Here is a 21,451-nt window from a genome sequence, read left to right on the forward strand (position 1 = left end):
TTTTTTATAGTTAATCTTATTTCTTAAGGCTGAGCACTTGAATAGTAAGTAAAAAAGACCATTATTGATTAATTTGATACACTTGATAATTCTCAGAAATTTATATGTTCATATTTTTTCAAAGGCAAAGCTTTTTTTTTTTTAACCCAAAACTTTAACAAGACCTTTGACCTTGCTCCAAGAGCACAGTAATTTTTTGAATGATTAAATTCACATTTTGTAACCATTTTATTGTATTTAATATCTTCCTCATAACTTTAGTGGCTTTATAGGAATGGGTAGAGGATATTATGGGTAGATATAGCCTAGGAGAGAAAAACCAGTAGGATCAGTATTTGAATTTAGCTAAGGCCAATTAGTAGAATTGCCAAGCACAAGAGCAGAGAAGTTGAAATACAGATTGACTATATTAGGATAGAAAATGTGGAAAACAACAAATTAATAGGATTATATTCATACTAAGTGAGGCTTTCTTAAACTCATCAAGGATTGCTTTGAAATAATCTATGAATAATAAAGATAAAAAGGGATTAGTTGAAATTAATATAAGCTCAAAAATATATAAAATGACCTCAAAGTGTGTCAGCATATATAGCATTCTAAGAAAGTATATAGAAAGCTCTAGAAGAATGTATACAAAGGCCAGCAGAAGTTGTATGCAGAGTAAAGTTAGGGAAGTTTTATAGAAAAAATGAGATGATGTGTTTGAACAGGATGTTCAAAAGGGAATAGGCCCCTCAATATATCTCTAGAAGGGTGAAGTTAAAAGCTGCTCTTACTTTTTATCCTTTCACACTTCTACTCACAAATGGAAGAGTGGTAGAAAGGGCATAAATGTATTGTGTGTTGATAACAAGAAGGATGTTTGGAAGATTGAAAGATATACACGTGTTTAGGGGTATGGCTAACGGTATGTTTGATGACACTTTTTGGTTGAAGGAAAGTTAGTTGTAGCAAAAGAGTGGGGGAATATAATAGTGAAAAAAAAAACAGGTAAAAAATGAATATCAAGAAAGGTTTGGAGTTGCATATGCCAGGGTGAAAGTGAAGGAAACTGGTAATCTAGATGAGGAGTGGAAATTAGTAAAAAAAATTTTTGTTAGGATTACAAGTGATGTGTGGCAAGGGGATTGTTAAAGGCAGCATAAGGGGGGTAGTGAATGGTGGAATGAAGGAGTGAAGATGAAAGTGGAAGAGAAAAAGAGGGTATTTGAAGAATGGCTGCAGAGTAGTAATGTAGAGAAGTAAAACGCAACGTAGCTGAAGCAAAGAGGGCGGCCAGGGATTGGATCGTCTATATGAAAAGGATAAGAAGTTTTGAAAATAAGTGAAGAGGGTAAGGAGGGTTGGATTGAGAAGTGAAGAGACTGAAAGATGAAAATGGAAGGTTTTTGAAAGGAGAGGAGGCAAGGAAAAGGTGGGCGGACTATTTTGAAAGGTAGCTGAATGTTGAGGATAATAGGAAGGCAGACATAATTGATGTTGCAGGTGTTGAGGTGCCAGTGGTTGGGGATGAGAATGAGAGAGATTACAAGAGAGGAAGCGAAGAGAGTACTAAATGAAACGAGAGGAGGAAAAGCTTCTGGTATGGATGGTGTGATGGCTGAGATGTTAAAGGAAGGGGTTGTGACTGTACTAGAATGGTTGGTGAGTTCGTTTGATATATTTTTTATGTTGTCAATGGTACCAGTGGACTGGGTGTGTGTATTATTCTGCTATACAAAGGTAAGAGAGATGTACATGCGTGTTCTAATTCAAGGGGTACTTGTTTGGAGTATGTGATAGGAAAAATGTATGGTAAAGTGTTAGTAGGATTAAGGATTAAACAGAGGATGCAATCTTATAAATACAAGGGGTTTTTAGAAGATGTAGGGGATACATGGATATGATTTTTACAAGTAAGCAGATATGCACGAAATATTTAGCAAAAGGTAAGGAGATGTATGTTGCAGTTATGATTTTGGAGAAAGCTTATAATACAGTTGATAGGGAAGCGATTTGGAATGTGATGAGGTTATATGGAATTGGTGGGTGGAAGGTTGTTGCAAGCAGTGAAGAGTATATACATTTGCAGTAAGGCATGTATTAGGATAGGAAATGAAGTGAGAGTGGTTTCCAGTGGTAGTTGGACTGAGACATTTCTGAGAGAGGTGAATGCTCTGGGGTTTGGCCAAGGATCGAAGCTCATAGATTAAAGTGATTATGAGTGGGAGGTGAATTAGTTTTTGTTTGCTGATGATATGGTATTAAGTGCAGACTCTAGAGAAGCTGGGACAATTAGTGACAGAGTTTGGGAGGGTGTGTGAGAGAAGGGAGTTGAGAGTTAATGTAGGTAAGAGTAAGGTTATGAGATGCACATAAAGATAGAATAGTGCTAGGTTGAATGTCATGTTGAATGGAGAGTTACTTGAAGCAGATTAATTCAAGAACTTGGGTTCTGTTGTTGCTACAAATGGTAGAATGGAAGCAGATGTACTTCAGAGAGTGAGTAAAGGCTGTCCTGATTGGTAACGTCTCTGCCTGGTGTTTGCCAGTCTGGGGTTCAAGTCCCGCTCAGCCTCGTTAGTGCCATTAGTGTCTGCAACCTTACCATCCTTGTGAGCTAAGGTTTGGGGGAGCCTATAGGTCTATCTGCTGAGTCATCAGCAGCCACTGCCTGGCCCTCCCTGGTCCTAGCTTGGGTGGAGTGGAGGCTTGGGCGCTGATCATATAATATATGGTCAGTCTCTAGGGCATTGTCCTGATTGCTAGGGCAATGTCACTGTCCCTTACCTCTGCCATTCATTAGCTACCTTTAAACTTTTAAGGGCAGTGAATGGAGTGGTAAAGAATAGAAGGCTAGGAATGAATATAGAGAGATTTTTGTATGAGAAAGTCACTATTCCAACTGTGATATATGGATCAGAGTTGTGAGGAATGAAAGTGATAGACAGAAATTGAATGCGTTAGAGATGAATTGTCTGAGGAGTATGGGTGGTGTATCTCGATTCGATAGGGCTAGGAACAAAGTAGTTAGGTAGAGAACAGGCGTAAGAAAGGAATTAGCCGCTAGTGTATATGAATGTATTGAGGTGGTTCGTCCATGTATAGAGAATGCAAAATGGCTGTCTGTTGAAGGAGGTGATGAATGCAAGAGTTAATGGGAGAACTAGAAGATGGCCAAGGATGGGTGGATGAATGGAATGAAGAAAGCTCTTGGTGATAGGAAGATATATGTGAGAAAGGCAAAAGAATGTGCTAGGAATAGGAATGAATGGCGAGTGATTGTGACGCAGTTCCAGTAGGCCCTGCTGCTTCCTCCTGTCACCTTGGTGACCACTGACTTGGCAGCAGTAGGGGCAGCATATGAAGATTCATTTGTGGTGGATAACAGGGGAGGGTGGTCTGGGGCACCCTAACAGTACCAACCAAACTTGGCTGAATCCCTTGTCAGGCTGGGAGGAGCTAAGAGAAGAGAAGTCTCCCCATAATTGGGGGGAAGTGTCGTGGTAGATGGTCTGTTGGTCCCTTCACACTTCCTATTATCTATGTTACTGTCCACAGTGCAACTTTGCCCCTGTTCCTTGTTACTGGATGGAATTTCTGGCCTGAGCCTAGAATCATATAACCCCACATCAATCATAAATGATTTGAGCCATGGCTAGGGATTGATTGGGAAGATATTAGATATGCATGTGAAGAAGAGAAAGCTGGTTGGTAGGAAGGTGGTTAGGGCATCAATTATGAATTGTATGAAGGAATGGAAACAGCAATAGTGCAGAATCCCATAGTGGGATAGCACTATCTGTGTACCTCACACAGTATGTTGTAGGCTTTGCTTTGGCCCCTAACTGCATTTTCATTACAGTATACAGTATTCTTTTACTTTACCTCTGGTTCTGCTTCATGTCCAGACAGTACTACATTGGATTCTTCTCTTCTCTGTGGTTATGGTTCATTTTCCTTTTGCCTACACACACACACACACACACACACACACACACACACACACACACACACACACACACACACACACACACCGAATAGTCAGGCCTATTCATTACGTACTCTCCTCTGCCCTTGTAAATTGAATAACACTGAGATAAACAAACAATTCTTCTTTGCCCTAGGGGTTAACTACTGCACTGTAATTTTTCAGTGGCCACTTTTCTCTTAGTAAGGATAGAAGAGAGACTAGCTATGGTAAGCAGCTCTTCTTGGAGAAGGACACTTCAAAATCAAACCATTGTTCTCTAGTCTTGGGCAGTGCCATAGTTTTCCACTGTCTTGGGTTATAGTTCTCTTGCTTGAAGGTACACTCGGGGACACATCTTATTTCTCTTCCTTTTGCTATGTTTAAAGTTATTATAGTTTATATGAAAGATATTATTTTAATGTTGTTACTGCTCTTAAGATATTTTATTTTTCCTTGTTTCCTTTCCTCAAATGGTTATTTTCCCTGTTGGAGCCTTTGTGCTTATAGCATCTTGCTTTTCCAACTAGGGCCGTAGCTTAGCAAGTAATAATAATAATACTTATAGTAGTTCGGAAGGATTGACTGAAAATCATATGATATACAGGACGCACTTTATTTTGTGTATATAGTTTTATATTTAAGTAAAAGAATAATATTTATCGGTAATTTTATCTTAATTCATTTATAATACTCCAGCTCTGTTGTGTTGTTGGTAGGCTAGCCTAGTTGTCCAAAACCTGGAATTTTCCATATTTGTAATTAATTTTTCTACTTGCATAGTAGTTTTGAAGGATTGACTTAATAACATATATGTTCAGTATAATCATTAACTGTAGTTGGGTGTTTAAGTGAAATAAAAATAAGAATTGATAATATCATTACAGTATTACAATACTTTCGTCACCAAAAACATTTGTTTCAGACACCTAGGATTGTTTACATATTTGCCAAGAGCTGCCGGTAGATGGTGGTTGACGATATGTAACACTGAGTGAATATGTAAACATTGTGTTTAAACTCAAGTATTGTTTTATTATTATACTTTCTTAAACAGAAATACAGCTTATTTTATAATGTAACTACATAAATGTATAACAGTTACTACAATAAAGATTATATCTGGTGAAAGATATATAATAACAGTGTAGTAACATTAGGCTGGCCTTGAAATTGCCGTTTGCTCATTAACATCCAGTATATTATAAAAACACTTTTTCCAAAGTAAATTTTGGGGTTTGCCCTTTACATGGGGTCGTCCTTTACACAAGAATATACGATATATGAAAACTTGAGAAAAGAAAAGGTAGGAGTGGATAAGCGAGGAGATATTCTAATGGTGTACTAAGGAAAATAGTATTCACTTCAGTATAAAAACGGAATGATAGTGTTTGAATAAGCTATGAATATACTGGAATTGAGAAATCAGTTAAAAAAAAAAAAAAAACTGTGGCTGCAGCATGGATGAGATGGTGAGAAATAGGTAGATTACCAATAAATAAAAATGGCTCATTTACCTAAGGCTTTGCTATTCTATTCACCAGAAACATTAGCACTGGCAAAGAAAACGTTAATTTTGAAAAGGCGTGATCACTGAATTTTAAAGTGAAAAGACTGGGAACAGAAATTTTATGGTTTGGACATGAAATGAGATGGGATGTGGAATAGTTGATCAGGAAAGCAAACTAGATGTGAAAGTAGCTTGACACATATGGGTAGGAAGCCTAATAAATCATGACTGTAGGGGATAGGAGAATTCCTAGATCTGTTAGGGTTCCAGAAAAAGAGATCATGACAGAAGAGAGAGAGGTGGGAACTCGTGTAACAGTTATAAGTTTCAGTGCATTGCATAGAATATTTTCGATAGTAGTACATTGCTATATACATTAGATAACCAGTTATTTTATTCTTTAATGCCATAAACACAAATGTTCACTTTATGAGATTACCATTTTTTTGGGTGATTATAATAAAATTATTTTAACAATTTGACATGATTTCAGGATCTACAGAAGAACAGTGATCTCGATTTGGTGACACAGTACATGCCTCCGCAGTCGTCAACGTTCCTTGACAGATTAGCGGCTTCCTCCAACAAGCGTGTGGAATTGGTTAGAGGTTGTGATGTAGTTCAAGAGCTATCCATAACAGTTCGATGCTGTGCAAAGACTTCCATTGCTCATGACAGGTGTGTTCTAAATTTGTTTTTTCCATAATCCTTTACAGTACTGTATACAGTACAGGAGAACTGTGTTATGACTTAATAAGTAAGCATATTTTCTTTTCTAACCTAGAAAGCACTCATTAGTATTAAGAAGAATAAGCCCTCTACTCTAATTACAGGAATTTGAATAGTGTTCAATACGTAATATGCTTAAACTAGAAACTCAACTTTAGTTACTAACTAAAGTATTAGTATGACACATTGGTAAAGCTAGTATGTGTTGAGAGATGTGCGAGATGTTTGGCAAAGCATATGTTTACACAAAGAATTAAAGAAGACATCAGAAAAAGGGTGTGTAATTTTGATGAAAAGCTGAAGAGATTTGCACAGCAATAGGATTAATACTTGGTAAACACCCATCATTGGTGCAGGAAATATGTATTGTTAAAGAATTATGAAGATTATTCAAAGTCCTGGGTAGAGCCAAAGTAAATAACACGGTAATTACAGATGGTATATTGAATAAGAATTTCCAATTTTATTAAGATGTGTTTTTCCTGTGATTTTTCTTTTTTCTGTTTGCATGTGTTTACATGTGTTTTGTTGTATCTCTGAGTTCCTACTTTATTGTAGCAACCACTCGATGAAGGAGTGCCCTGGTCATGACAGAAGCACTTTAATGTGTCAACATGAGTTTGACCCCGTTCATCTTGTTCCCCATGAAGCGGCTAATAATGTTTCCAATCCTTACCCTGCCCAAAATATAAGGACTGGCCAGAGGAACAGTGGGAATGCTGCCTCTCTTCTCCCATTAGGAAGAAGCGCACTCCAAAGAGACATTCTAGACTCCAGGTTAGCATGGGCCTAGCCACTTAGCAAGGGCGCGTGAGGGAGTTACCCCCAAGTGAGAAGGAACGTCAGATCAAGGAGGGTTTCAGTATCTCTGTGTAGACACCCAGCCAAACACAAGTACCACCCAACCTCGCTATGTGGGGAACCACGCTATAGGAGGAATAATGATCCAAAGCAACGACATAGGAGAAGAACAGTACCACGTGCAAGTGCGAGGGGGACTCGCTGCCAGTCAACCTCATCAGGAGCCTTCAAGATCAAGCAGGGAGAGTTCGTTTGCCGTCACGTGTATGGTCTACCAAAGACAAGTCCTTATGTGGCAGGACTCCAAACACTAAAGTTTCAACGCACAAGGACTTCTTGCAATAGTCCATCTTCGACAAGGTTTTCACTAAGGTCTTCACATGTGTGCTCATCTTTATAAAGGTCTTCACACGTGTGCTTACCTTTATAAAGGTCTTCACACGTGTGCTTACCTTTATAAAAGTCTTCACGTTCAAGCTCTCCTGGATATAGGTCTTCACGCTATAGTGCACAACCTACTCGTGTGCCCAGCTACGAGACCACGTAGTGAGACAGCCTGCTATAGGATCCAGAGTTCCAGGAGAACCAGGTGCCTGACCCCTTCTGACTGGACTCTTTGACATTCATCTAGTGATTACGAGATATGAGCTTCGAGGTGGCAATCCCCCTCCGTTTTCCAATTGTTCGAGGTCTTCAGCATGAAATATGTTGCATCCGCACTTTCCAGCTAAAAGATGCCCGACTCCAAAGTATACCATTCCTGCAAGAAAATAATCTTCCATCTTGTTCTAGTGATGGGTTGCGTTGGAGATCATCCCACTGTTCGTACCGAAGTTTTATCAGAACATCATAGAGACGTCTTCTCTTCCATCAACCAGCTGATTAGGGAGACTTCTTTCTGCTAGTCCTCCCCACACTCTTCTATTTGTCCTTCAGTGGTAGAGACCCACGGAGATAAACGCAGTGGTGAAGGGTACCATCTGTGCTGCAGCGCAGTCAGGTCTACCTACTGTTGTCCTTGTTTTGTCGACCTACCAACCTATACCTATCTCATGTTCTGAGAGGGGGCATGTGAAGCAATGAGATCTTATATCAGAATATGTTGAGATCTCCCCACTCCTTAGGGATGAGTAGTCTCGAGATACCATTAACCCTTCAGTGCCTACCTTGGTCCAGCACCATCAAACACACCGACATTTGCCAAAGTTTTCTCACATCTGAGAGTTCAAGGGAGAGATGACTTACATTGATTGTCATTCCGGTGCTTCTCAAGAATCGAGGCCTGCTCTAGAACTGCCGTGATCGGAGCTTACAGTAGAGCTTGCAAAATTTAATCCTGGTAAGAGGAATGTAATCACTGACAAGTAGCTGTGGGTCTTCTGCTCACCAGTGCCAGACCAGTCAGCACCCCTAGAGGATGTCTTTCAACATCCGTGGGACTGTAGATGTGTACGCTTTTCTGCCATTCTGTCCGAATCACATTGTAATCAGTAGAGTACTAATAACCCTGAACCTTGGATTAACTTTGGTGCCTCCCAAATAGCCCCCCATCAAATGGTACCCAGACATGCCGATGCTTGTAGTTGAGGTACCAAGAGTGTTACTTCAACTCGGTGACATTCTTGTCCCTTCTCTGGTGGAAATAATGCAGCATCGCTGGAGATGTATGGATACCTGTGTAGATTCTTGGGAGACGTCTACTAAACTGTAGGCCCTATTCTTTAGTTAGTGTCGTAGAAGCGGTACTTCTCCTTTGAAGCCACTCTGTACTAATAGCGGATTTCCTTGTCTACCTTAGTTAAGAGAAGATCCTCTGTCTCACCAGTGAAAGGCTGTCTCTCGCCATTAAACCACATCTTTTGACTGGCAGGTTTAGACCTTTCCTCCTCGTAAGAACTATGTACACGAGACGCTTCAAGCAGTATTGTCCTCCTTGGGAACAAAAGCCACCTGTAAGGAATGTCACTCGACTTCCCAGGTCCTTTGAGGCATACGTCAGATAAGGATCTGGCACAAGGACAGTCTTTCCCCTTGTCTTAGCCTTGGTGAAGCAGGTAGGAAAACGACATGGCATGGTATGTATGTCATCAGTCATACTGAGGGATGGAAGGCCGCGATCACTTTTGTTCCATAGTAAATTGTAGACACAGAATCCTGCTGTTCACAATCCCAAATTTGAGTCCTAGTCCATCCCTTTCCTTAAAGGAAGCAACCAGTGATTTGAATGATTTATCTCTATCCTGTGAGTGCGCCAAGGCACTATCTGAATCCGACTTGGCCCTTTAGACAGAACCAAAATCATTTCTGTAGTACAGGCAAGTTCAAGATTTCAGAGAACACCCCATCGTTCTGGTGCTTTGAGAAACCATTAAGAAAGCGTATCTACCATGGGCTCTTGAGTTTGTACTCACGAAGTCTGTGGGATTGGGTAAACGCTAACCTTCAGAAAGAACCTGTCAGTGGCGTAAGTTTTGAAGGCAGTACGATAGAAACGTTAAACAACCTTCAGGACCTACTTTTTGCGGGAGCATACCCACAAGTCAGTAGATACGTTTCTCTCAGACTAGTGTTGCTGCTTAGCAGGTTGTGTAGTGAACCACGGGACAAGAAGCATCTCATATAAAATAGTGGTCGCGACATAAGTTTAAGAGGAGAGGTAAGAATTTCTGGACTTTACTCCTCTTTTCTTTCACCTTCCTTTGGGTGCGGTGATCATGCTGTTCTTTGCTGGATCAGATGTTGATGCTGGTGAGCTTCCATGCCGAGCAACTTTTCTGCACATTTAGATATACAATACAGTGCTATAGAAGTATTTTCCCCCATCCTCTTTATGAGAGAGATGGATACATATGTATTATTATTGTTATTATTTTTATTATCAATTCAAGCTAAGCTATAACCGTAGTTGGAAAAGAAAGATGATACAAGCCCAAAGGCTCCAACAGGGAAAAGTATTCCAGTGAGGAAAGGCATCAAGGAAATAAACAAACTTCAAGAGAAGTAATAAACAATCAAAATGAAATATTGTAAGAACCTTTATATATAAACTATAAAACTTGAAAAAACAAGAGCAAGAGAAACAAGATAGAACAGCGGGCCCAACTGTACCCTCAATCAAGAGAACTCTAATCCAAGACAGTGGAACACCATGGTACAGATGTTATGGCTTTTAATTGACCATACTTTGCAGATATCATATCGTGTTTGAACATAGGCTCCTCGGTAACTCTGCTTTATCGACAGAAACCTAGCCTATCATCTCAGGTTGTAAGTAGGTTAACAGAAGTCATTGCTTTTGCACCTCTGTAGGTTCAAATGTTTGACATCCCAGTATTTTAAACCAGCCATCTTTGTTATAGGAACTTCCTTTCTCCTAAGCAGAGTCTCCTATTGAAGGAAGAGGGTTTGTATTAGTGTATGACCAAATCACAAATTTGAAAAATAATTTGTATTTTTTATAAATATACAAAGCTGAGTCCTTTTAAGTTATACAGCACTTCCCATCTCAGCCACCCTGCAAGTCTTAGGTGAAGGTCAAAGTAGCTGCTCAGTGTGCTGGCAATGGGCCTGGAGCTTACCTGCCTCTCTTCAGTAATTACCAACACCTCTTTATGAATTTTAACAGTTAATTTCCAGTTTTGCTGAAATTTTACTCCTATTAAAGAGCTCATTTTTGTATAGTTAGGAAAAATACAAATTATTTGAGAATTTGTGATTTTAACCATACAGGTAGCCGTCGACTTATGACTGAGATATGGGTCGTAATTCGATGTGGCGGTATGTCGAACTCAATAATGTGAAGTTTCTCTAGATTTATTATGTTGTCATGATACTTTTGAGTGTGGTTGGAAACGTGTATGGTGTAGTGGAAATTAATCAGATTAAGGATAAAACAGAGGTTGGAGTCTTAAGAGTACAGGGTGGTTTTAGAAGAGGTAGAGGATGTGTGAATCAGATTGTAACAGATATACAGTAGGGTCCCGAATTACACGTGTTCTAATTACGCGATTCCTCAATTACGCGATCGATAGTTTTTAAAAATTAATTTTCCTGTATTTGCGAGGAGCATTCTAAATCCGCGAGTCAAGCACCGCGAAGCGTAGGAAATCTATTGTTTTCTTAATTGTATTGGGGGGGGGGGGGGTGATGGTTCCCCGATGTCTGAGAAGGGGGGGGGAGAATGTGAGAGAAAGATAACTTTCTGTTCAAACATTTTAAGACTAGTTTTGGATGAAAAATGTTAAGGTTTGCCCATCTGTTGTGTGAACTTGTCGCTAGGCCTAGCCTAACTGTCCAACACCTATATGTACAATATTCCATATTTGTACTAATTAATTTTTATACTTACGTTGTGATTATGGTGAAAAATCCTTATTTAAACTTTAAATTAAAAACCATCAAAATAAAGACTATTTTATATCATGCTACTGCCAAACATGTCACCACAACCAAATCCATTACTTTGTTTAGTACGTTCCATCGCCGATCATAACGAACTCGCTAACCAATTTTAACATCTGTCTATAGGTTAACTTTTGCGGCAAAATATATCTTACCAGGTACTATGTAATAATAATGTTATAATTAATGTTTTATTTATCCTTAGAAAATCAAAATATATGAAATATGAGCAATTTTGTTTCGTGTTGTTTTTTTTTTTCCTAAAAAAACGCCTTCTTAAAAGGAAAACGTTTTTTTTTTTACGTTTCATCGTCGATCATAAACGCATTTACTCCTGAAAGTGATATTGAAGAGCTTTTACTAAAGATGTTATTATAAATAAAGATTATAAATAGGTGGTAAAATATCTATAATTAAAGTGTAGCAGCATCAAGAAATGTTGGGGTTCGCCCTTTACATAAGAATGTACTGTACATTGAATTAGACAGAACATAGAAAAAATCAATTAGGGAAAAATCGGTATTCGATATCCTCTTCATCAGCATCGTCAATCGGGCTTTTTATTTTTTTTATTCTCAGTCGCTAACTAGTTATCGCACTGCCAAGATCTGCACACATTCCGATAATTCACATTTGAAGGTTTTCTGGGAGAGGATGGATAGAGAAAATACCGAACTATATAAAATGTTTTTTTAACCTGTTAAGCGTCACCCACGTGATAAACCGTTCACCACGATTTACTCGGTACCGCCTTCAACTGTATATTCCGTTCATGACTTTAATTGCCTTTTACAAGCCGTCAGTCTCGTGATGTTACTTTACTCGTATAGTAAGTATAGGATCACCACTTGGCAACACTCTCAGCATATGGGGACTGTGAATAGAAACTTATATGATGTCTGGCAACTATTTTTCTGAAGGTAGCTTGATGTTACAAAACTCTGGTTTGAACTGGTTTCCTATCAGTGCGCTCGGGGGTTCATGCATAAGTGGTTATTTGTTGTTCCTTTTGTAATGAAAGGTCTAAAGAGGAAGGTTATTTCTTTAGATGAAATAAATGATATTCTTGTTGTGGAATTTGATAATGATAACCTGTTTGATAATGAGAGCACTAGTTCTGAATCCTCCAGTGATGAGTATATTGAAGAAACAAAGTTTTCTTTCGATGTCGAAAGCGAAAATGACTTCTCATTACCGAATGACTGGACAACGAAATTTCACAAAACTATAAAGGGAAAGGAAACGCCGAGAGAGAGAGAGAGAGAGAGAGAGAGAGAGAGAGAGAGAGAGAATAAAGTGGATAAATAATGTACAAATGTATGACGAACATATTTGAAAACTATACAGGAAACGATATGAGAGAGAGAGAGAGAGAGAGAGAGAGAGAGAGAGAGAGACCTATCCCTTTTCTTTTGTTGCTTATCCAGGCGTAAGATTTACGATTGAAGATAAAAAGAACCCATTAGAATATTCAGTATTATGTAGCCATTTGAAATTAAATAATAGTAGTATTAATTGTTTTTTTTACTCAACCATTTAATTAATATCCCTACTTTTAACTATAATTACGAATTATAAGCATAAAGAAATTATATTAACTTTGAAAAATTATCATTAGTGAAATGACCGCTCAGGGCAAAAAAAGCGTGATTATCGTACAGCAGCCTATTGCACACTTGCGCCTAGTGGCCGTGTTTACGTGTGGGAGTGTCATCATGGATATACAGTACTATACTGTAATTTTTAACTATTGCTAGATACGTACTGTATCAAACCTTGAAAACCCTTTTTTGTTTTTTGTATCTATAGGAAATAATTCTACATCATTCGGAAAATACTGAAAACAGTAAGCTATGCATAGTACAGTAGTAAATACTACAGTCATAGAAAATTATCAAAACTTTAACAACTTTTTATTGTTTTATTTATCCATAAAAGAAATTTTGTACAGTATTTTATAAAAAAAATCTGTAAGAAGGATTTCTTACAGTATTGTTAAGATAAAAGCTACAGTATATATATATATATATATATATATACATATACACATACATACACACACACAGTGTATATACAGTATATATATAGCTAGAAAGCTAGAAATGGAGTGAAAAAAAAAATTGACGGGTAGGTTGCTGTTTGCCGCCATGATGTGTTTCGAAATATACGAATTTCCAATTACACGAGGCCTTTCATCGACCAAATTCTCGCATAATTCGGGACCCTACTGTAGATAGATATGCTAGAAATATTTACCAAAAGCCAAGGAGGAGTACCTTTCCTTTATGGATCTGGAAAAAGCTCATGGTAGAGTTGAAAGGGAGTTGATGTGGAATGTGATTAGGTTATAGGAATGTGATATCTGGTGCTCCTCAGGGTAGTGTTCTTGGCCCATTAATTTTGTACTATATCCACATGACCTGTGGTTTGGCCTAGAAAACAAGCTTGTTGCATATGCAGATAATGCTATTCTCTTTGCATCTATTCCATCTCCTGAATGTAGATCTGGGGTTTCTGACCCCATTAACAAAGATCTAGCTAAAATTGGTGCATGGTGCTAATTATGGGGTATGAAGTTGAATCCTAACAAAACTCAAAGTATGATTGTAAGTAGGTCGAGGACATTGGTTTCTCAACGTCCAGATCTCAGCATTGATAATGTTTCTTTAACTTTTTGTGTCTCAAAATTTAGGTATGATTCTCAAAAACAAATTTACTTTTGAGAAACATTAGGTCTGTATCTTTTCAATTGCGCAAAAAAATTGTCTTATTGAGAAAGTATTTTAAGATTTTTGGTGATCAGTCTATTCTGAAGAAGTTTTTTAATTTTTTCATTCTACCTTGTTTCAAGTATTCTTTTCCTTTCTGATCTTCAGCTGCTGATTCATTCTTGATTTTTGGGACAGGAAATTACTGGCTATCAAATTTCTTTTTCCCAATGTAGATATTAATCTTGGTCAAAGTTGTTCAATTAGTTCGTTATGCATGGTGCATAAGATTTTACATAATTTTGAACATCCTTTACATTCAGATTTTCAGGGACAGTACCACCCTGTTTGTAGTGCTAGGTATGCAGTTGATTTTAATAGTCAGGCCTTCTCCATCATGAGGCTCAATGTTGCACGGTGTTCTGGAAGTTTTATTCCAGCTATGGCCAAGTTGTGGGAGGATCTTATTAATCAGGTAGTTGAATCAGTAGAACTTGAAAGATCAAAGTTGCAGCAAATGTTTTTGTTGAACAGGCTGACATAAATCTCTTTTTAGTATATAAATGAAAGATCTGTTTTAATGTTGTTACCGTTCTTAAGTGTTTTATTGTTTTAATGTTGTTACTGTTTTTAAAATATTTTATTTTAATTTTTCATTACTTTTCATATAGTTTATTTATTTCCTAGTTTCCTTCTTCACTGCTGCTTTTCCAACTAGGGTTGTAGCTTGGCTAGTGATAATAATAACAACTATAATAATAATATGGAATTGGAGGAAGGTTGTTGCAAGCAATGAAGAGTTTTACATATGCAGTGAATCATGTGTTAGGATAGGAAATCAAGCGAGTGAGTGGTTTCCAGTGAGAGTTGTGCAAAGACAGGGATGTTTGATGTCATGGTAGTTCAATTTGTTTGTTGATGGAATTGTGAAAGAGGTGAATGCTCGAGTGCTTGGTCGAGGATTGAAACTGATAAACGAGAGTGATTATGAGCTGTAGGTAATTCAGTTGTTTGCTGAGGATACTGTACAGGTTGCGGTCTCGGAGGAGAAGCTAGGTTGATTAGTGACAGAATTTTGGAGGGTTTGTGAGAGAAGGCAGTCATTTGCTGTCACAGCCTAGAAAAATGTAATAGTTATCAGATGTAAGAAAACATTGTATGGTTGTGGGAAAACAACAGGATGATGAAATGGGAAAATTTATTAATTACTGTATATTAAGAAGTACTAGTTATCATCTTTCTCTCTCTCAAGTAATTCTTTGCATAATTGTACTATACTATTTCAGGTTGCAGAGGTTATCCATGGTAGAAAACGAGGCCTTTCATAAGAGGTTGTTAGAGGCTGTGATAAATAGAAACTCATCTGATCACATGCGTCATCGTGCTCTTGATTTGTTGCTTTGGACCACTTCTATTCACACTGCTGCAGGTAAGGGAAAAAGCTTTGTCGTTAGACAATTTTAAACATTTCTGTTAGAAGTACAGGTATTCCTTAACAATATGGTTAGGGGCTACAACCCCCTTGGTAAGCAGAATCTTCATTAAACAATCTACCCTTATAGTTGACATCTAGAGCATACAATTTCCAAGTCCTGTAATGTCAATAAAATTGCTAGTAGGCTGGGCCTGAAGAAATCATACCATATTTAAAGCATATATAACCTTAAATATTTTTTTGCGAAAGTGGTAAATGAATATGGGAAATGTTTATTATTTACCGGTATGTAGAGCAATGTACCTGTACTGTAGTAAATCCATTTTTGCAAGAAGGCAAGGCTTGCAAAATCATACATTTTCTTCAGTTAGCCGACTACTAGATTAATCAGAAATATACAAGCAACAAAATTAAAAAATATATAGTATTGTACAAAACAGTATGGTTATCATCACAACTTAAATTATTTTTTATTACTATATTAATTTCTAGTTTATTTTCATAAAATTACTTTATCTTTTATAGTCATGTTTTTTAAGCATTTTTAGCTGTTCACTCAGTACCTTTAACAAGAATATGCTCATTAAAGATGAAAGGAATAGTAATTAAACATCTCACCTACAGTATATTAACATCATATAACTAATTTTTTTTTATTATTAATTTACTTTCAATTATTAATGTATGTATGGTCATATAAACATACTGTATATTGTAATCTTGATATACAGTGAACCCTCGTTTATCGCGGTAGATAGGTTCCAGTCGCGGCCGCGATAGGTGAAAATCCGCGAAGTAGTGACACCATATTTACCTATTTATTCAACATGTATATTCAGACTTTTAAAACCTTCCCTTGTACGTAGTACTGTTAACAAACTACCCTTTAATGTACAGAACACTTAATGCATGTACTACAGTACCCTAAACTAAAACAGGCACAAATATTAAAGGTGATTTTATATCATGCATTTCCTAAACACGCTAAAAAGCACGATAAAAAATGGCAACCAATGTTTTGTTTACATTTATCTCTGATCATAATGAAGAAACAAACTGGAGGTAGAGCTTTGCTTATTACCCAGACATATTTCCCATACTTTTCCTTAGAACTACATCACATCTTCCTACTTTAGATATATATATATATATATATATGTATATATATATACATATATATATATATATATATACATATATACATATATATATATATATATACATATATATATATATATATATATATATATATATATATATATATATATATATATATACATATATATATATATATATATACATATATAGATATATATATATATATATATATACATATACATATATATATATATACACATATATATATATACATATATATATATATATATGTATGTATGTATGTATGTATGTATGTGTATATATGTATATATATGTATATATGTATATATATATATATATATATATATATATATATATATATATATATATATATATATATATATATATATATATTTTCAATATTAAACTTACCCGATGATCATATAGCTGTCAGCTCTGCTGCCCGACAGAAAAAACCTACGGGCGGGATACGCCAGCGATCGCTATACAGGTGGGGGTGTACATCAACAGCGCCATCGGTCAAGTAGGTACTCAAGTACTCGATGTCAACATAGAACCAATTTTCTCTCTGTCGTGCCACTGGCAAGACCTACAAAATACGCTGTTACTAACTGGATTTGTTTTCACAACGATTTGGTGGAGTACACTATTCCAGTTTTGAGCTTTCGCTATGCAGGGGTTTTATCTTCATTTCAAAACTTGAACTCGTTTTGGATAGATTTAATTATGGTGACGAAGAGAGTATGGACTCTCTTTCACTTTTAAATGGCCAACCCTTCCCTTAGACGGAAGTGTGTTTAGGTTTTTGGTAATTTTGCTTAACACATTATAGATCTATATTTTTTATATCTCTCCGCCTTTATAGGCCTCTTCGATTAACTTTCCATTTATTATAAACATATAACAATAAATTTTTATGTTTGTTTATATGCGACCTTTCCTGATAGTAGGCGGTCCTAACTTGGAACCGAAGTTAATTAACATTGAGCCCGTTATATCGTATTTAACCTTTAAAGAATTTAATACTTTTTAAATTTTAATGTTTTATGAAAGAATTTCTTTGATAGTCTCGTACTGTTTTCAAAGATGAACTATCGTTTAGTTTGTTCCGACACGAATACTTTACCTCGAATTACCTCTTCGGAGGGTCCTTGGACCTCTCTCAATCTCGACCAAGATTTTCCGTGCTACCCCCCCATCTCGCTCCCGATAGTTCCTACCCCCGCCGCCAGGATAATTCCTGCGGCCCGGATTAGGGCAGGTCACTGCTTTTCCCGGGTCAGGATCTCATCAAGTCCTAGGTCGTGAGATGCGAATCATCTCACTCTCTCTCGGTTAAACTCTCGAACCTTTGGCGCGTTGTGATCCCACGTGTTCCCAGTGTACGGACTTGTGTTTTTTCGCAGTGTACCTCCCAAGTGTTCCTGTGCATTCACTTTTCAACCATGTCCTTACCCGGTGTTTAATTCATTCCCTTAGTGCTTGTGTCGTGCGTTGTGTGCGTTATGGAACTGTATTCCTTGATTTTCTTCAAGGAATTGATAGCTGAAAGGAAAACTTTTTACAAGAAATCGTTCTTCCTCCCCTTATCCTCGGTGTTGCCGTGTAGGGGCAGCTTATGTTCCTCTTCAACCACGTGTCAGGACTACTGGTCCTGGAACGTAGTGCAGTGAGTGCACTTCGGCACTAAAAGGAAGAATACATCCAAGAGGCTCGTAGGAAGACGAGCCTCTCTTCGCCAACTTAATTCCCGATGCCTCGTCGAATAGAGATTCTTATACAGCCATCTTCCCCTACCCAGAGTAGGGGACGAGGTAAGTCAGTTGAGGGGAAGTGCCCATTGCTCTTCCCCAAGAATTTGAGTGGGTGCGGTATAGCACCAAGAGGAAGTGGGCGACGAAGGGTTCGCCTAAGAAGACTAGCGCCGGGCGTCCCGCCGGGCTGAGCTTCCCTACCACCCTCTCCTACCCAGAGTAGGAGACGAGGTTGGTTTATTGTGTAGAAGATAACTCTTAAGAAGTAGTTCGAGGTAAGTACTACTTTCGGGAGTGTGTGGGGAGACGGAGTCCTGGTGCAAGCAGGCCACGTCTCCTCTGATGACCCCATGTGGGGGAAAATGTCTCTAATTCTTCTCCAGTCTCTTAGCGTATTTTTCAGTCTCTTCTGCAGCCGAGGGCCTCGCCGAAAAGGAGCCCCCCAGGTCTGTCTTGCAGCGTCCCCCGGACCGACAACCCAGGGTTTTTTCTCACCACGAAGGCCATCCTCCAGACGCAGATATAACCCTCGCAGGGAGAAATGCGAGAAGGCCTCTTCAGGCAGGCGTAAGACCGCGAAGCCTCCGGTTCACCCCGCCAACGGGTGTAACCGAGCTTCTTTACGGGCAGCCTGGCCGAATCAGCACAGCTGGTTCGGCCCTCGGACTTAAAAGGAACGGTTCCCTCCGTCGGGTCAGCCCACGAGGATCCGCGTCCGCGTCCCCCAGCCCGCCCGCAGGTGTAAGCGGGCTTATTTACGGGCAGCCTGGCCGAATCAGCACAGCTGGCTCGGCCCTCGGACTTAAAAGGAACGGTTCCCTCCATCGGGTCAGCCCACGGGGATCCGCGTCCGCGTCCCCCAGCCCGCCCGCAGGTGTAAGCGGGCTTATTTACGGGCAGCCTGGCCGAATCAGCACAGCTGGCTCGGCCCTCGGACTTAAAAGGAACGGTTCCCTCCATCGGGTCAGCCCACGGGGATCCGCGTCCGCGTCCCCCAGCCCGCCCGCAGGTGTAAGCGGGCTTATTTACGGGCAGCCTGGCCGAATCAGCGCAGCTGGTTCGGCCCTCGGACTTAAAAGGAACGGTTCCCTCCGTTGGGGCAGCCCACGAGGATCCGCGTCCGCGTCCCCCGTAGAGAATACACGAACAGTAGTCCTCGACGGTACGGTGTTGCCGGTTCTGACCCCGAACTGGGTGCGGAGCTCCCCGACGGGGAAACCGGTACCACCGCAAGGGAGTGCCTGGGATTCCAGAACCGAAGCGACCGGGGAGTGCCCTATTGGAATCGATTTAAAAAAAAAAAAAATGGAAACCCATTCATGTTTTCTATTGAGATAAAAATCATTTTCTTTTACATGATTGCCAGGTGTGTCCTTTACACGAATGTGTCTACTCTTCATGTTCTTTCAGGTATTACACTTGAAAGGATATCGATCGTCATGAGCAATAAATCTCTTAGGTATTGACATCATTAGACATCTAGAATAATTCTTAACGAGAAGTCCAGACTTCAGGGACCCTGATAGTCGTGAAGCTAAATAGTCTGCAATAAGTTATTATTGTTATTATTATTATTGTTATTGTTGTTATTGTTATTACTTGCTGAACTGCAACCCTAGTAGGAAAAGCAGGATGCTATAAGTCCCGGGGCCGTAACAAGGAAAATAGCCCAGCGAGGAAAGGAAACAAGGAAAAATAAAATATAAGAACAGTAACAACATTAAAATAAAGCTTTCATAAATAAATTATAAAACTATAAGTCCAGCAAGGCCTTCAACCCTTAGGTTAGTGACTTTTCAGTCTCTCACACTAACAGCTAACTGGGTGTTCTGGAAGCGAAACACTGTTCTGGCGTAAGTGTCTTGGTAGGCACCAGACAGGGGGACGCGACCCATCGCAGCTTTCCCTTGGGGGGAGAATCTCTGTTTCCTCGGAAGGAACGAGAAACCATAGTGGAGAAGGTCTTGAAATAGAAGGAGGCTAACGTCCCCAGACCTACGACTCCTAGGAGACCACCCTAGAAGAGATCTGTCTCGGATAGTGCCGCGACACCCCAAGCATCTACCAGCACTACGAGGAGAGAAGCCCTCGTCCTCCTGGTCCGCAACGCCTCAGCCCCTCCACAGGGGAGCTCCAGCGCCTTCTAGCTCCTTCAGGTCGGGTTACCCCGCCTCTAGGGGTGGCAGGTCAGGCCGCCCCTCTAGAAGAAGGGAAGAGTGGGAGGCTCCCTATCCCCACCCAACCTTCGGGTTGGAGGATGACTCAGGCGTCATTGGCAAGCATGGAGGGCTCAAGGAGCGGAACCTTGGACAGTGTCCTTACTAAAGAAGGGCTACGGACTTCCATTCTTAACGGAACCACCCACGCCTTTTCCGGCCAACCGGATAGATGGCTAGATCCTAAAGACCCGTTAAAGAGGACCGCCCTTCAAGAGGAGGTGTTGTCCATGCTAGAGAAGGGTACCATGGAAGAAGTTCTTCTCCCAGGACCAGGTGTCTACAGTCGCCTATTCCTGGCAGAAAAAGCGACCGGGGGGGGGGGAGGCCGGTTATAGATCTGTCAGATCTCAACAGGTTCGTCAAGATGACGGACTTCTAATGGACACGCAGAATTCGGTCCTGCTGTCCTTGAGGGAGAAAGATTGTAGAATACCATCGACCCCAAGGACGCATACTTCCAGATTCCGGTCCACACCTCGGGTCGGAGGTTCCTCCGGGTGAAATAGGGTTCCCAGTTCCTGCAATTCAGGACCCCTTTTTCTTTGGTCTGTCAACAACGCCCAAAGTGTTCGTGAGAGTCCCCACGGCTGTCGCAAGGGGGCCCACGAACGAGGCATTCGCCTTAGCAGATACCTGGACGCCTGGTAGCTTCTTCCCTCCTCAAAGGTCCTCTTGGAGGAACAAGGGAGAAGTCTCCTCCAGTTTGGCAAGGATCTGGGGAACTGAATCTACCCGAAGTAGCAAAATCTATCCCCTTCCACCGGAATGAACTACTGGGGAATGACATTAGACCTTTTTTCGGGGAGAATTTTTCCCTTCGGAG

At 39.6% G+C, this 21,451-nt stretch overlaps 1 protein-coding gene across 5 annotated transcripts in view; it reads left to right on the forward strand.

The window, feature by feature from the left end:
* Positions 1–21,451, forward strand: part of Bruce (BIR repeat containing ubiquitin-conjugating enzyme) — a 241,074-nt gene that overhangs the window by 69,065 nt on the left and 150,558 nt on the right. For all 5 annotated transcript variants that reach the window (XM_068364131.1, XM_068364132.1, XM_068364135.1 and 2 more), the window contains exons 16-17: positions 5,956–6,140; positions 15,388–15,530. In XM_068364131.1, coding sequence (XP_068220232.1) covers positions 5,956–6,140; positions 15,388–15,530 — 328 coding nt within the window. The remainder of the gene's footprint in view (positions 1–5,955; positions 6,141–15,387; positions 15,531–21,451) is intronic.

The sequence above is a fragment of the Palaemon carinicauda genome, chromosome 41, assembly GCF_036898095.1.
Source record: "Palaemon carinicauda isolate YSFRI2023 chromosome 41, ASM3689809v2, whole genome shotgun sequence".
Lineage (NCBI taxonomy): Eukaryota > Metazoa > Arthropoda > Malacostraca > Decapoda > Palaemonidae > Palaemon > Palaemon carinicauda.